The following is a 14,600-nucleotide window of genomic DNA, read 5'->3' as shown; positions in this document are numbered from 1 at the left end:
CAGGCTGAGAATCACATACTGAAGAACCTTGTTTTTTTTTTTTTTTTTCACTTCATGACCTCCCCACTCCTTGACCTACTTTCTTCTCACCCACTTTCCCCTCCCCAGCTTTTCTTCTTCGGAAGCAAAAGCGTATTTAAACCCCTGCCAGTGATGATCGCCTTGCCCAGACAAAGACAAGTCTACTTGTCGAAACGTTGGCTCGACTTGCGAACTGAGGCGTACCCCATTTACCCTTGTTCAGTGCTCCTTCATACCGTGTAAACCATCTTCTTCCTCTCGTTCTACAGAGGAAGAAAAGGTCTTTGGCACCCTATTTTCATGGATTTGCCCACAACTTCAATAAGATTGATCAGAAACAGGGCATTCATTCTTTCCTACGGCTCCCAACAAAGCAAAAAGTATGTGCGCGCGAGTGAATGGGAACGAAAGAAATTAATATGCAGAATGGCGCACCGAACGGGGTATTCAGAATGCATCCAATGGATAGTACATCAGATTCCTCTGGTCTGTGGGAAGAAGTACTTTGTCATACTGGGAGATGTATCAACGACAGGATTAGAGAACACGGCCCTGCAATATTGGAGAAGTCTGGAACCAACCTTGCGGTGCACTGCAAAGACTATAACTTATGCAAGAAGCAAAAGTGCCCAGCAGACCTTCATAACGTAGAGGTTTTGAGAAACTAAACTTCCGCGAGCATTGAAGAATCTCGAGTGCAGAAATTCGAAAGCCTGAGCGTTGCTGCTTTACACGGTACATCGCGCGCTCCTTGTCGAACGCAGCCAGTGTTCCGTTGAACGCATCAAATTTCACCGGCGTTCCATAATTTGTCTACAAGAAAGGAAAGGCGCTGTATATGTCACTCGCAGAATCTCGCTGACACGTCTCGAGGACAACACAGCAACGCCCAGGCTTACTCATTTCTCCGGTGCAGATTCTGCTGTGCTCTAGGAATTTTTTTTTTTTGCGTTTACGCCCTAATTATATTCCGTATTGGATTAATTGACGCTCATTATATACTTCTGATTACTATTACACATTTATTTGGGCTAATTTAGGGAGAAAGATATCCACATCCGGTTGGCGTGAGTCACATCACTTGGACGTCGACATTATTCGTTTGCTACCTCGATGTCCGATTGATTTTAACTTTATGTTTGGCTATAATTAATTAATTAGTTATCCTACTGACACATTTTTTTTCTGCAGAATCCTCACATCATCTATCACTAACAACTATTCTTTTGATCATAACTCTTCAGAGAACGACTCAACGACCGCGGGCACGTTCTGTACTATTGTGTACTGTTCTTTCTGTGCACTTTAACAGCGTCACTCATTGAAGAAAATTGATAATTATGTTTCTCTACAAACCGCAGGGCTAACTCATCACGCCTTTTTATTTCAGATGTGTCATATCTTTCCTGAAGGCAAGGAAATCGAATACTTGAATTCTTAGTAAAGCCACTGAAACCTAATAATCGTTTGAAAAACATTCTCCTGCTTTTATTGTTCTTGTTCTTATCATACCCTTCATTTTCATTTTGTAACAGTAAGCATCACTTGCAGTGTATATGTGTATATACTTATCATAGGTAGACCATATTGCTCTGCTGGTTTACAGGTCCCCTTTCTAAAACAGATTAAAGGGAAACCACGGACAAATTATTAATCATTCCTGATCTAGATACTGACTCGAGGGTCTTTTAATTTGAGAAATACGAGAGTGACTTGAATCTGGTTCCTTCCTTTGCAACACAATTTTCGCCGTGAGACGTTCACGGTACCCAGTCCTGAGAGGTTGCTTAGGGCCCTGTGGCGTTGAGGCTCACAACAACAAACCATACTAATAAAGGGTGAAAGATGAACTTATCAGAACCTGAACTCCAGCATTTCTTTTATGGCGGTGCCTGAAGTGCAAAGAGCTACGTATGCGCAAAGGTGGCAACAACACTGACTCAAGCACCTTGCGCACGAGGTCTCCTGTACGGCCTGCCATGAATAAAGCGGTATGATAAGTCGAACAAAGCAACAGGTTCATCTAAAGCCGCGTGATGCCCAGCCCGAGAAACTAAGACGTAAGTAAAGTTTCGTGCACGGGTGACATAACCGGCGGGTATATGGGCGTCCGCGAAAGTGTACCACGATTTCCTCTCGGCAGTCTCAAGTTCCTGTCGCCCGCTCCAGTTCAAATTTCTCAGGTAGCGGTCGGTGTTCACAGCCGGAAATACTGTGTCCATCTGTCCTGTGTATAAAAGAACTTTGGTAGAATCGAAAACTTTAGCGACAGTGTCACTAATGTCAGTAAAGTAGTCACCCTGGGCAAGACTTAGTCCCAACGGGAACCTTTGCGCCTCAAGTTGAACTCCACCCGCAACGTGAATGGATCTCTTGAATGCGTCACTAGTGACGTATTCCGCATATCTGAGCGTTTCCGGTTCTGGCTTTGTTCGCAGCACGCTTCCGTGGTCTGTGTAACCTGTCAGCTGTTCGTATAAGCTGGGTTCATCTCCCGCGTTTGCGTTGAACACTGTCTTCAATAGAAGGCCGGCAGCTATAGTACGATTGACCTCGGCAACCTGCTTGATTTGTCGGAAGCGCTCTGCGAAAATTTTGTGACCCCGCCCGTCAATAAGGCCAGTGTTGTAGAGGAAATCGGAAGAGTCCATTTGATCCAAAAGTGGCGCGACGAAGGGCACTCCCAGAATGACTCCCGAGATTCTGAGCGGTAAAATTCCACTGACTCGCAGGCGGTTGACGATCCCCAGTGCTGAGCGGCCTGAAAAAAAAAAAAAAAAATGTAAATGGAAGAAACATCGTACAATGAAGAAGCTTCTGTTGAGGGCTCGTTAAAATAAGAGTCTATGCTTTGAAGAAGTGTGGCAATTATTCCAGCCTACGTTAGCACAACAAATTGTTATCATTTTTTAACGTCCGAGTCATTCTCTGCAAATATTCCCTACAGCCTGTTCAGATGGAGAGGTGAAAATAAAGCCGTGAGGCCCAATAAAATATGCGCCTACCAAATTGTATGGGTTTAAAGCGGGCAGTTATTGGGCGAGTTGGTAGTCTTTAGATTCAATGCACATGGTGACTAGCGCTAAAGACAGGAACAGAAGAGAAGTGGACACAACGAACGCTAGCGTTCGTGCGTTCGTGGTGTCCACAGTTCACCTGAAGAATTGAAAATGAAACTTATTTCGTACTCATCAGCGCGTTCACTTATTGCAAGACAATCAGGTGCTTAGAGAAGGTTATGTGCGTCTTCATTGTACAATGCAACGAAAAACATGATCAAGTAGAGAACGAATGGGTTCCATAACCATGCACTGGAGGCTTTTTAGGTTGGTTTTGTTTTGGTTTATGGTGTTTAACGTCCCAAAGCGGCTCAGCCTATCGGAGATGCCTTAGTGGAGGACTCTGGAAATTTCGACCACCTGGGGTTCTTTAAGGTGCACTGACATCACACAGCACACGGGCGCCTTGCTTCTCGCCTTCATCGCAAAGCGGCCGCCGCGGCCAGGATTCGATCCCTCATCCTTGGGCACAGTATTCGAACGCCCTAACCACTGTACCACCGCGGCGGGCGCTGGAGGAAACCCTTTTTTCTTCAGCTATATTTCATCAAAGCGGCTATATATTATTTACATGCCCGCACAAAACTTTCTTCACATATTAGGCCCATATGAAGTTCCATTATTTAGATAACTATTACAGTACTCCACCCTTCGGTTCATTTGTTCACCATCGATTTGGTCAGTTAAGCTTTTTATCCGATCTTGAGAGCTTGGGACCTTCTTAAGTAAGGATGGCTCGATTTTGGTTGGGTCGCTTACCTCCGTACGACTCCCCAATGGCGTAGAAGCTCCTATTCTTATTTTCAGGAAAGAGCTCGAGAAACTGGCGGAGGAATTCCTCGATGGAGCGAGTGATGTCGTCTAGCGTGCGGGCAAATCCACGTGGGTCACTTGTGAAGCTGTAGCCACCGCCCACGGGTTGGTCGAGGTAGACGATGTTCGCTTCCTCCTGCAGCGTCAATTGCCGCCGATAGAGGTGGCCATCCGCTGCTATTCCGAGGGGCCCTCCTTCGAGGAACTGCCCGAATAGTGCCGACTTTCCCGGACCTCCTTCGAGCCACAGCAGCAAGGGCGCTTCCATTCGGGCATCCTTTGAGGAAAGTAAAAAGAAAAAAAAAAAGAACGAAATGTAGTGGGCCGCCGCCGCCTCGAATTGAGCGGCATAGTCATCAGGATCACAGATGTTATTTGCGCCTTCATCGTCGTGCAATTCAGTGCATTCAATCATTAGCCAATCCAAAGTAGAGCAATCTAGATGTTACTTATTTTTTGCTCGTTAAATATGTGCTGAACCAAGGTAATGGGGAGAGCGGCTACTATTATAGTTTAAATATAGTTTATTCTTTGCTCAAGTTATATATACAGTTTGATTGCACGTTCAACTTAGTACCGTTGATAAAATACATACAAAAAGATGGAAAGTGAATGGAAAGGTTTCATTTTACTGTTCAGTAGCTTTTTAGCAGTCGGAGAGACTGCTGAAAGCTTTTTATGCAGCCATAGTTACACCTGAAGACTGAGGTGGCGGTGCTAATTACAACATTCCTGTATCCTCTTCTGAGAGCGAAGAGTATTTTTGTCTAAGTCGCGCTCAGGATGTTAAGAGCAATGGGCATACCACTGAGATTTTTACTGTTGCAATCTAATCCCGAATTGTTGTAGCTTTTTCTACACACAACACGATCAGACAGACACGAGTGCTTAAAACAAGCACGCTCAACTTCATCACAAACATTCCGGCACCTAATTTGATCAACAGCAGCCTGTAATCAAATGCTTCGTTTGTGTAAGTCCGTCCTAGTCATCCCTGCCTTTCGATCAGTTGACCAAGAGTTCATACAAGAGGCGCATATGTGGCAACCTAATACATCTGTACTTTGCGGCACTTACTTTTTTGGCTTTAATGTAGAGGAAGAACAAGTGGCTTCCGGTGCTTTCGTTCACGGTAATGTAACCGGAATGCGCAGTCGCTCCAATGCGACTCCTAAACAGCTCCACTTGGCTCCTCCTCTGCCCTGTCTGGATGCTGCCATTCTGAATGTACGGCGTCAGGAACAACGGCTTGTCGTCGTCCTCCCTAGGAGCAAATTTAAAGATCAGTCAGGCTGCTGAAGCAGCGAATTTGCAGGCAACCCACGAAACACATAACGTCTAATAAACTTCTTTAAACAGCTCTGGAAGGCTATGATGCCAATTTCTATTTAGAGAGTTTCGCTTTCGCTTCTAAAGAGTAAAGGGTAGAGATTGTAAGATGGAAGTGAAATACAATCACGGCCCACTAATATGGATAGTTTTGTTCACGAACAAAAATGTCCATAATTCCAGTGGTCCGTATCGACGAGTTGTGAAGAAAAATGTTCAAAATCAACGATTTTTTTTTGTTCTTTTGTGCATATTGGTATTCAGTGAGACTGAAATTACAGAATTATTTGAACTACTGGTCCATTACACCGGAAAAAATAGTAGTTGAAATATTGCGACATTAGTAGTCTATGATAGCTCAACGGCGTATCATAAATAAATGAGTTAAATTTTACAACTATTCAAATATGTGGCACCAGCGCCTTGTCGGCTGAAAGCGATTCAGTTTGCCTGTCTACTTTTCACCGGCTGTAGACAGAGCTTTCTGCAAGCCATTCATGTAGTATAGAAAATGGTAAGGTGCACCGGCTGAACAGCTTCGACAAAAATAACAGGATCATCTCAAGTGCATTTTAACTGCCTTCCTCAACTGACCGGCATGCACTCAAAATACAGGTAATTAAACACATAGGCGAGCAACACGGATTTTTATCTCATTACTGCCCATAATAACGCGGTGAAAAAGTACATGAGTATCATTTTCTTCTTTGCATTTCCTCCTTGTCCATTGTCTGAACAGTGATTTATTGACGATTCATCAACAAATGATATAAATAGTTTGGACTCATGTTTTATAACGCACTTACTCGGTATTCACTTTGTAACGAACATGACTAGAGAAGTCGATCGCACTCTTGCTTATCTCCGCAGAAACTTGTGACTCAACCACTTGTCGGTCAAAACTTTTTCGCCCATTCCTTCAAACTAAGCTACAATAAGCATGCTCAGCCTCGGACCCTCGTCAATCTAACCTTCGCGATATCTTCATATCGGTTCAAAATGGCGCAGCCAGGATTACTTGTTCAGGCTACGCTTTTCACTTCAGGGTAACATTACTGATTTCGAACTGATTGCATCTTTAGGCTTTGCATATATCAAAGATTTCAGCATACACGACTTGATGTATCGGCCATCTTTCCAGCTCATTGATTACCAAGCAGTATGAGCAATCCCAAAGCCGTCGACCCTCTCTCAGCACATATTAAAACTCATCTTCGCTCTTCGTCACAACTGCTCGGGAGTGGACCAATCTGGCAATCGAATCTTTACGCCAATACAATTCATTTCAGTTCAAGCCCGCCGTCGAATCATGCTTCAAATGAACAATCAGTCCCTCGCTCCCTTTCCTGGGGTATTTGAGGTTCCGATAATAAATAGACAAATAACTATATAATAAATGAATGAATATAATTTCAACACCTTTAAAACAATATCCATAATTTGGGTCGCCTATAATAACGGGGTCATATTCACGACGCAAGCCTCACTCACGCGAAATACTTGCAGCCCTTTTTGATAAGAGATATTATTTGCAATAAGAATATAATGTCACCGTTGGATAGTTAGTGTCATGTAATAAGCAGGCGTCGTATTTATACCTTGCCACATTCATCGTTGCTTATCTCTGCGCAATATCCAATATTCACAAAAAATCCTGAAATACTCGGACGTTAGAAAAAAGAAGCAAATGAAAACGAGAATAATGGGAAGGTTTTTCTGTGATGCGTCAAATCAGTGGTCACCAATTCTGCTTATTCTGTTCTTACCGTTGCCTGAAAACATGTTCAACCAGAAAAAGCGCTACAGATCACCGGCGTTTTCTGTTTCAGAAACAATAAATGCAATTGGGACGATGTTTCTCGAAAATTACTCAGTTCACTTAAATCTCTTAACGTGCAGAAAGGTGACACCATTGCAAGTTCTGTCACGTTGCCAGCTGGATTCGCCCGACACTGTATGCTTGTGGACCTCTTCTGCAGCTGCCGAGACGGCCTGTGTCTATGGTGTGTTTACCCCTAGGTTAAATAAAGGAGCGGTGCAGATGGAACTTCATGGAAACAACTACGTTCACAGCACAGCGCGACAGTGTGTTGCAGTTTTATACGAGGCGTGATTTGTTGCGGCGATAGCGTAGTGTTCTCGTACAAGGCGAGCGAAGCTGATCTGTTCGTTCTGGCGGTGGTTCGAAACACAGTTGCGGAATTTTTTTCTCTCTACTGAGAGTTTGTGCGCGTACGCTCTGTCGACACACTCTGCCCGACACGCTCTCTTCATAATTCCTGTCTACATCCTTCATAAGACAAGAAAGCATTTTGCCTTAAAATGTGTTAATTTATTCCCCCAGTGGACTTCGCGCCAACGGAGTCAATTTGTCGGAGAGCACAGTCCTTTTAGTTCGCGGCTTAATGCATCACGCGCTTCCTCCTGTATACCTGGGCGCTCTTTCGAGGCAGACTTTTCGAATGTCGGAAAGAATGCTCCTGCACCTGGTACTCCATCAATATTGGCACGTGCGATACAAGAAACTGGTGCGATGTCAGTGCACGTTAAAGAACCCCAGGTGGTCTAAATTTCTGAAGCCCTCCACTACGACGTCTCTCATGGCCTGAGTCGCATTGGGACGTTAAACCCCTTGACCAAACCAATAAGAAACTAAAAACATGTTTTAAAATATGATATTGCTTACGTGTGCTCAAGAAACACCTGAACCTTTTTATGCCCCATATGACAGCAGTGCTAAGTGCCAAGAGCTCAGCTCTGACCAATGGTCTGCTAACATAGTGTATAGATGCGGTGTACCGTGCGCAAATGAAAAGAAACAGTTAAAATGTTTACCACCTAGAGGAGGAAAACTGAACTATCGATCGTAATAGTAAAATGTGTAAATTTCATGATGATTGGTTTATGTGTTGTAGATGTCCACGTTACAAAATGATTCAGGCTATGGGAGATGCCTCAGTGGAGGGTACGGGAAATTTACAACACCCCAGGTTTCTTATCGCGCACTGGCAATCCCACAGTACACGGCTGCTTGTGTTCAACCAGCGCGGAAACGAGGCCTCCGTGATCCGTATCGAACCTGTGGTTGTCTCGGTAGTTGAGCTCCCTGACCACAAGGGCCACGGCGGTAGGGTAAATTTTTCAAGACCTCTTTCTCTCTGCGACATACCTCTCTAGGGGAAAAAAAAAGAGAAGATTCAGGACAGCATAACGTTCTATCTTTGCTCAGGTATTAAGAAGCGTGTAATATAAATCAGTACTTCAGATTATTTCCACAAGTTACCTTGTTTGGGAAGGGCGGCGTCTTCGTGGGTTGGCGGCCGTGTCGGGAAAGAGTTGAAGTCCAAAGCATACCATGCACAGCAGCACTGCTCCGCACTTCCCCATTGTATGCTATTTGCTGTAGAATGACACGTACGTGGGAACAATATTCACAATTTAGTCTAGTTAGTTCTATTACAAGTTTATGGCGCATAAGCAACTGTGGCTATCATGCGCTAAGTACAAGCTTAGATGGTCTGTTAAGTGCGTAGATGTTGACACTTATATTGATTTAAAACATTGGCTTTCTTCAAAAATGTAGAAAGAAGAAAAAAGTCAACGAGTGCTTACTCGCCAAAAAGCAATGCTGGATAAAATGAGATGTGTTCATTGTAAACACAGTAAAATATTTTTTCCCTAAGTTCTTCGAGATGTGAGCACAAGATTAAAATGGGATTAACTGGGAGGGAGCTCATCACCACATATTTTACGCACATGTTTGTCTTTTTTTTTTTGTTAACAATAAACAATGGGTGATGCGTGTATATCCTTTGCGTAGACAACGTAACATTACTTCGATAAAACGTTCCTGGAGGCAGAATAGTTTCCATTCTCCTGAAATGGGCGTTACAGAATGCAGTTTATTGTTTGATTCTTTTTCCCAAGTAGCCTGCCACTTGCCTCTCAGTTTGCAGTGCACTAAATTAATGCAGTCTTTGCGTGACATGTTTACATGTTTTATTTCCATCATTCTGGATTGTGCAGCGCATGCATCTGCCCTCTCATTACCGTTGATCCTTGCGTGACTAGGGACTCAGCAGAATTTTTTGATATGCCTTTGTGTCGTGACCTTAAGTATGTTGTGTATGATGCTTCATATGAGTGGTTCAACAGCATTTTTGGTGTTTAATGCAGGGAGGACGCTCAGCGAGTCACAACGCATATTTTTCTATGCTAAATTATCTCAATCCTTTTGATTACTTGTGGTTACGCTACGTAATTGTGTAAGTATAGTAATGTCACAGAAACCTGAGGGCTTTATGTGTAAATTTTGTAGCGCAGTAAAAGTAATTCAGCAAACAGATGAAGTTTTAACAGAGGTATGTCTAACAGAAGTGAGAGAGTTTGCTCAAGCCCAACAAAATGCTTGATTTGTGACGATGTGTACATCATCAATCCCTTATGTAAGTGATATCCTATATGAACGGTGCAAACAATAGAAGAGGGATACAGACTTACCTTTTTTTGGAAGAATTCAAGGTGTAAGAGGACTGCTGCAGTGAAGAATTCTATAATAATTCAGGCAATCTGGGCGCAGGAGGAGGGCGACCAGGGGGGCGTCCTTTAATGTTGCTGACATAGCACGATAAGCCGCTTTTTTCGTTTTTTGCCTATATCTGAGTACTCATACCATGGCTAAAGTGTAAAGCACCCCAAATTTCAGCTTTAACGGTGGAGTGCGCCGAGTCTTTTGTATGAATTACCCGCTGCAGAGTCACGAAAATTGCGCCACTACCGATGTAAGCGCAGCGCTGTTTGATAAGCAAGATACTTTGCTGAAAATTGTTTTTAAACGAAGGAGAAAAACATTTTGGAGATACTTAAGCTCAGCCTGGTACATTGCGACTGCGTTAATGGGTCCCGGCTGACATCTTTGTAAAACATTTTGGAGATACTTAAGCTCAGCCTGGTACACTGCGACTGCGTTAATGGGTCCCGGCTGACATCTTTCGCGTACGTGGCTTCTCTACTCGTTTAATCCATAAACAATTTGTGACTCTCTTATCTAACACATACTCATGAGCATTCTTAATTAAGCTAAAACATTTTATGAATGTCCACTCATCATAGTTGTATAGTCTCGCCTTAACGAAGCCGTGCGAGCGTCCCTGCATGTCCCACCAGAAGCGCCTCTCACTGGAGTTTCATTAGGTTCGATGGGTAAACCGCCCGATTTCACGGCACCTACGAACACGCCAATTTCTCGTTGTCTCGTAACGTCAGCCAACTGGCCGACGATTGAGTATCCGATCATTTTCCCTGCCAGCTATCACACAGGGACGCTCGTGATTTTAGGAATGTCAACACCGGCTTCCGGAAAAGGGGGACTGTAACCTATTGTATTAGAAGCTGAGTTGCGCGGCTGGCTCAGAGGCACTGTACCACGGCCGCACTTTCCGAGCCATTGTTGCGTGCTCAACGGGAATTCTTTCTACAAAACGCGCTGCATCTCCACGATCTTTCTCGCAGGCTCTTTTTTTTTTTCTTTTGTTTTCATCGAATCGAGAGTATAGAGCTGCGCACTGCTTAAAATTTCAAAGAGAAACCACGCTACTCGTTCCTGTGTAGGTGAATATAATACACTTCTCAGTGCTTGCACAAGGCGCAGCCTTCTGTAAATGAACGGACAACAACGAATGGAAATGCAGCTCAGCCCAGTCCTAAGCTATGGCGCACCAAGCGAAGTTGTCAAAAGTGAGAACATTAATGTGCTTCGCTTCGTGATTCATGGTTATGTTAAAATAGCTGCAAATGGGTTTCAATAGGCTACAAAACAGCTAGATACACACACACACACACACACACCACATCTGTTCCTTGCTGTCTCCCTTTTTTGCAATCACTACAGCTTCACTTCTTGTGTTAGTTCAATACACGAAATAAAAACGGGCATGGCTTACCTGATAGTGAATGAATGAAACCCGTATGGCGGCTATTATTACGTTACGTCAACTATACAGAATATACAGACTATATTTATCTTCACGCATTCAGGGCATCTACGCATGTGCTCCTCCGTGGCAAGCACACGAATTGGACGCTTCCAGACTGGAGCGAAACGCGGATGTTTCTCCGCTGCGCTTCTGGAGCTGTGGCAGAGCAGGAAGCGGGAACACATCGCTTTATCCGACTCTCCGTGCCCGCCACACACCGTTATCTCCTCGGACAGGGGCGACGCCGAGCGTCCTCTCTCCATCCGGGAAAGCAGAGAGGGGGCTCAGCTCTTACAGGAGACGGGTTACGTTATGTTACGTTATGTCGCGCCGTGATAGGGAACTTAACACTGAGTTTTGAAGTTCCCAGCTACTTGCTTTGGCTTTGCAGACATAGCCGAAACGAGTGCAGCATTCACAAAGCATTGGCGCATTATTATTGCTGTCTTTTTTAACACTTCATACCTGGGCCTAAACTGGAAGGGCGTGCAGGACGAAGGGGTTATATAGAAATAATACATTATAAAACTTCTGAAAACTGTTGCACGGGGATTATAACTGCATTAATAAATCACTATATGGTATATAGTCGCCTAGTAGCTAAAGGCTTCCAAGAAAGTTACATTGAAAGTAATTATGAATATTGCGTGTACCCAAAAGAAATACAACCTGAATACGCAAACAATAAACCAGCAGATCAGCTGCCTGTTACACTGTCTAAGTTATTTAAATTATATAATTATATCCCGCATAGTGGAAAACACTAATTACATGTGTTTTGCAGCCTAAGTGCCGATTGCGTAGTAATTAAATCTGGCTGATATCCGCAAAATGCGGCACAGCTATACAGGAACATGTCAGAAGGCAGATCTACATGGAAATGGGCAAGCCAAGGACTTGGGCATGAAAAAATTGTTGTGGCTTAGGATTTATTATGCGTAATCTGTAACCTGTGACACAGAACAAAAAATGGCGTGGCTAACACAAGCGCATCAGTATAATGAATTGAGGGGATGCGCATCCTATGCAGATGCGCGCCGTTTAGAACACGACGAAATATAAGGCCAGGTTAAACGTGATGTCAAAAAAGGAGGCGGGAGAAATACACCGACGCCTGAGGGTGTACTTGAGACCGTTATGAAGAACAGCGCGACTTGGACAAGGACAGAAGGAAGACATGCACGGACAGGCGCTGTATGACTTGTATATCTTCCTTCTGTCCTTGTCCAAGTCCCGCTGTTCTTCAAAATGGCGTACCAACTCGCCCAGGCATCAGTTCTAATGAGATCATTAAGTCAGCAAAAAAAAAAAAAATAAAAATCAGAATATTGTCACTGGAGAGGTTGGCGGCGAAACTTTGATATGAGAACTTGAACCATACCGGGGTTAAACATAAGAATTGTGCCACAGATAATGGGTTGGGGAAGCAATACAACTCTTAACTGCATTATTCTGCGCACTTCGGTGTAGTTTTTCCCAAAAGTGTTTTATAGATGTTCAGGATGATTTGTCTTAATGGGGCGCCGAAGATAAGATTAGAAGGCAACAGCCTACAATAAGAAAAAAAAAAACCTGCAGTAAAACATGCTCTCCAGATACCCCGCGCTTCATAAAAGAGAATTGCGCAAGCCCGTCTCTATATCATCACACAGTCGATAAGCGAAATAATGCACTCTTGGAGTAGGGCGCAGCCTATCTGGCGTTTGCAGTCCTATAGAAGTGCTGTTCGTCGATCACAAACGGAACTGATAATTACGTAAAATGAGAAGTGTTTCTGAAGACAACATTTTAAATTAATAATCTAATATTACGCTCGAAAAAGTGATGCCAAATTGGTTCTGTTTTGGAATAATGAAAATAACAAAACATCGTGGTTTGTCTTGTCAAATGAAAGAGGTGCAGCTATGAAATAGCTCATATTAAAGTGCTGATTAGGTTACACTGCAAGTAATGTATACCTTAATAAAGAGTCACCTCTAAGTGTAACCAACGCTATGGTTTGTCCAAGCGTAGTGACCCAAGCTCAGAGCTGTTCAGAGTCACCTGACCTAGTCTTCAGTAACTTTTTGTTCACCAAAGATGATGAGTACAGACCTAACTTTTGAAATTATTGAATCAGGAACAAAATGTCAAATGAAAAGTTGTAGATCTCAGAAAAATTACCAGCTACGTTGTTTGCGTCAAGCTATAGAGTTTACGTAATGTATTTTTTTCCTGCCAAAAACGATATCTCGCGCGCAAAACAAAAAAAAAATGAAAAGTGATCTTTGTGAAAGTGGCGCCAATCGAAAGCCGTGAGACTTGCCCAAGGAAGCAAATCTGTTTTTCTCTGCAGCGTTTTCTCCAATGAAACTTTGCGTTCGCATTGGCCAATGATTTCAGGCAGAAGCTGGTCACGCAACAGCTTTCGTTGTCGGCCAATACATATATAAAGCCGCGTAAACTGTAGAAACAACTTAGCTAGGCGTTTTTTGTGGCGCTCTAAAACTTCTTCATTCAAGTTTTCTTTCTCACTCAAATGAATAAAATATTGTAAAATAACATTTTTGCCCTTATCGCCAGCTGCTGTGGGGTAGGCTGCCCATAAGTGGTTCCGGCCTATCCTACCGGTTGACAACACTGCTGCCTATTGGTATTGTTTATTAAGAAGTTTACTTTGGGTGCTCTTGCGCGAAGACACTCAGCCAGTTTGAAAGTTAAGCAGCCTTTACCTCACGTAACTCTCCTCTTTCCGCTTGAACAACCTCCTCATTTCTCCACTATGCTACAGGTGTAATAGTCTAGCCGCTATTCAACTCTCTACTACCCTACTATTCTGACCGTCGAGACGGCATGTCCTCCTGCCGAGGCTTCCCTTCTACCGTCAATAATTTTGTTTTGCATCCTTCTACAAATACCTGCAATACTTATACACCATATGTCATTGGAAATCAGAGCTTCTGCTGATAGATTGTATATAACGCTTAGTAAGACCACTTTCAAGAGCTGAAGAACCCTAGCTGGAAAAATTATCTGCCGTGGAAAACATGAAAGTGTAAAGTGTAGAAGACTTGCGCTTGTTGGTTCATCCTCTTAAGTAGAGTTTCGCCTAACTTTGTCATTAATTATAAGTTGGTTGTAGGTTGTGAATGCATCACATGAAAGGACGTTTAGCCATTAAAAAAAGGTCAATGTTTTCTTTCAGTGCGCTTTATGATATCCGTGATTCTTGGAAATCGTCCTGGCTGTGATAATTGGCTAAGTACCAGTAGGGCAACAATGGAGGCGTTGTCTGATATCTTACTTAGCATTGACGTTATTTTCGCGATAACCGCCTTTTGCAATCGTCTTTCTTTTATTTTAGACTGGAGCAACAAAACTGGGCGTTTACCGGTTTCTATACTGCAGGACGAGCGCAAGTATA

At 43.4% G+C, this 14,600-nt stretch overlaps 1 protein-coding gene across 2 annotated transcripts; it reads right to left on the bottom strand.

The window, feature by feature from the left end:
• Positions 1-1,483: 1,483 nt before the first annotated feature.
• LOC146178331 (putative serine carboxypeptidase CPVL) lies at positions 1,484-11,370 on the bottom strand. Of its 2 annotated transcripts, XM_084578150.1 has the most exons (6): positions 11,165-11,370; positions 9,723-9,791; positions 8,506-8,622; positions 4,971-5,157; positions 3,840-4,170; positions 1,484-2,782 (listed from the first exon to the last, which is right to left on the bottom strand). In XM_084578150.1, exons 3-6 carry the CDS (start codon positions 8,607-8,609, stop codon positions 1,962-1,964), a joined length of 1,443 nt encoding a protein of 480 aa, XP_084434276.1. In that variant the 5' UTR covers positions 8,610-8,622; positions 9,723-9,791; positions 11,165-11,370; the 3' UTR covers positions 1,484-1,961. The 2 variants fall into 2 exon arrangements, with proteins under 2 accessions (XP_084434276.1, XP_084434275.1); XM_084578149.1 differs by lacking the exon at positions 9,723-9,791 and having other exon boundaries at positions 11,165-11,369.
• Positions 11,371-14,600: the final 3,230 nt, after the last annotated feature.

This window comes from Amblyomma maculatum, chromosome 9 (genome assembly GCF_055883805.1).
Source record: "Amblyomma maculatum isolate TAMU_Amacu chromosome 9, ASM5588380v1, whole genome shotgun sequence".
NCBI classification, from domain to species: domain Eukaryota; kingdom Metazoa; phylum Arthropoda; class Arachnida; order Ixodida; family Ixodidae; genus Amblyomma; species Amblyomma maculatum.
Note: the sequence above shows the minus strand (reverse complement) of the source record. Positions and strands in the feature narration are given on the sequence as shown.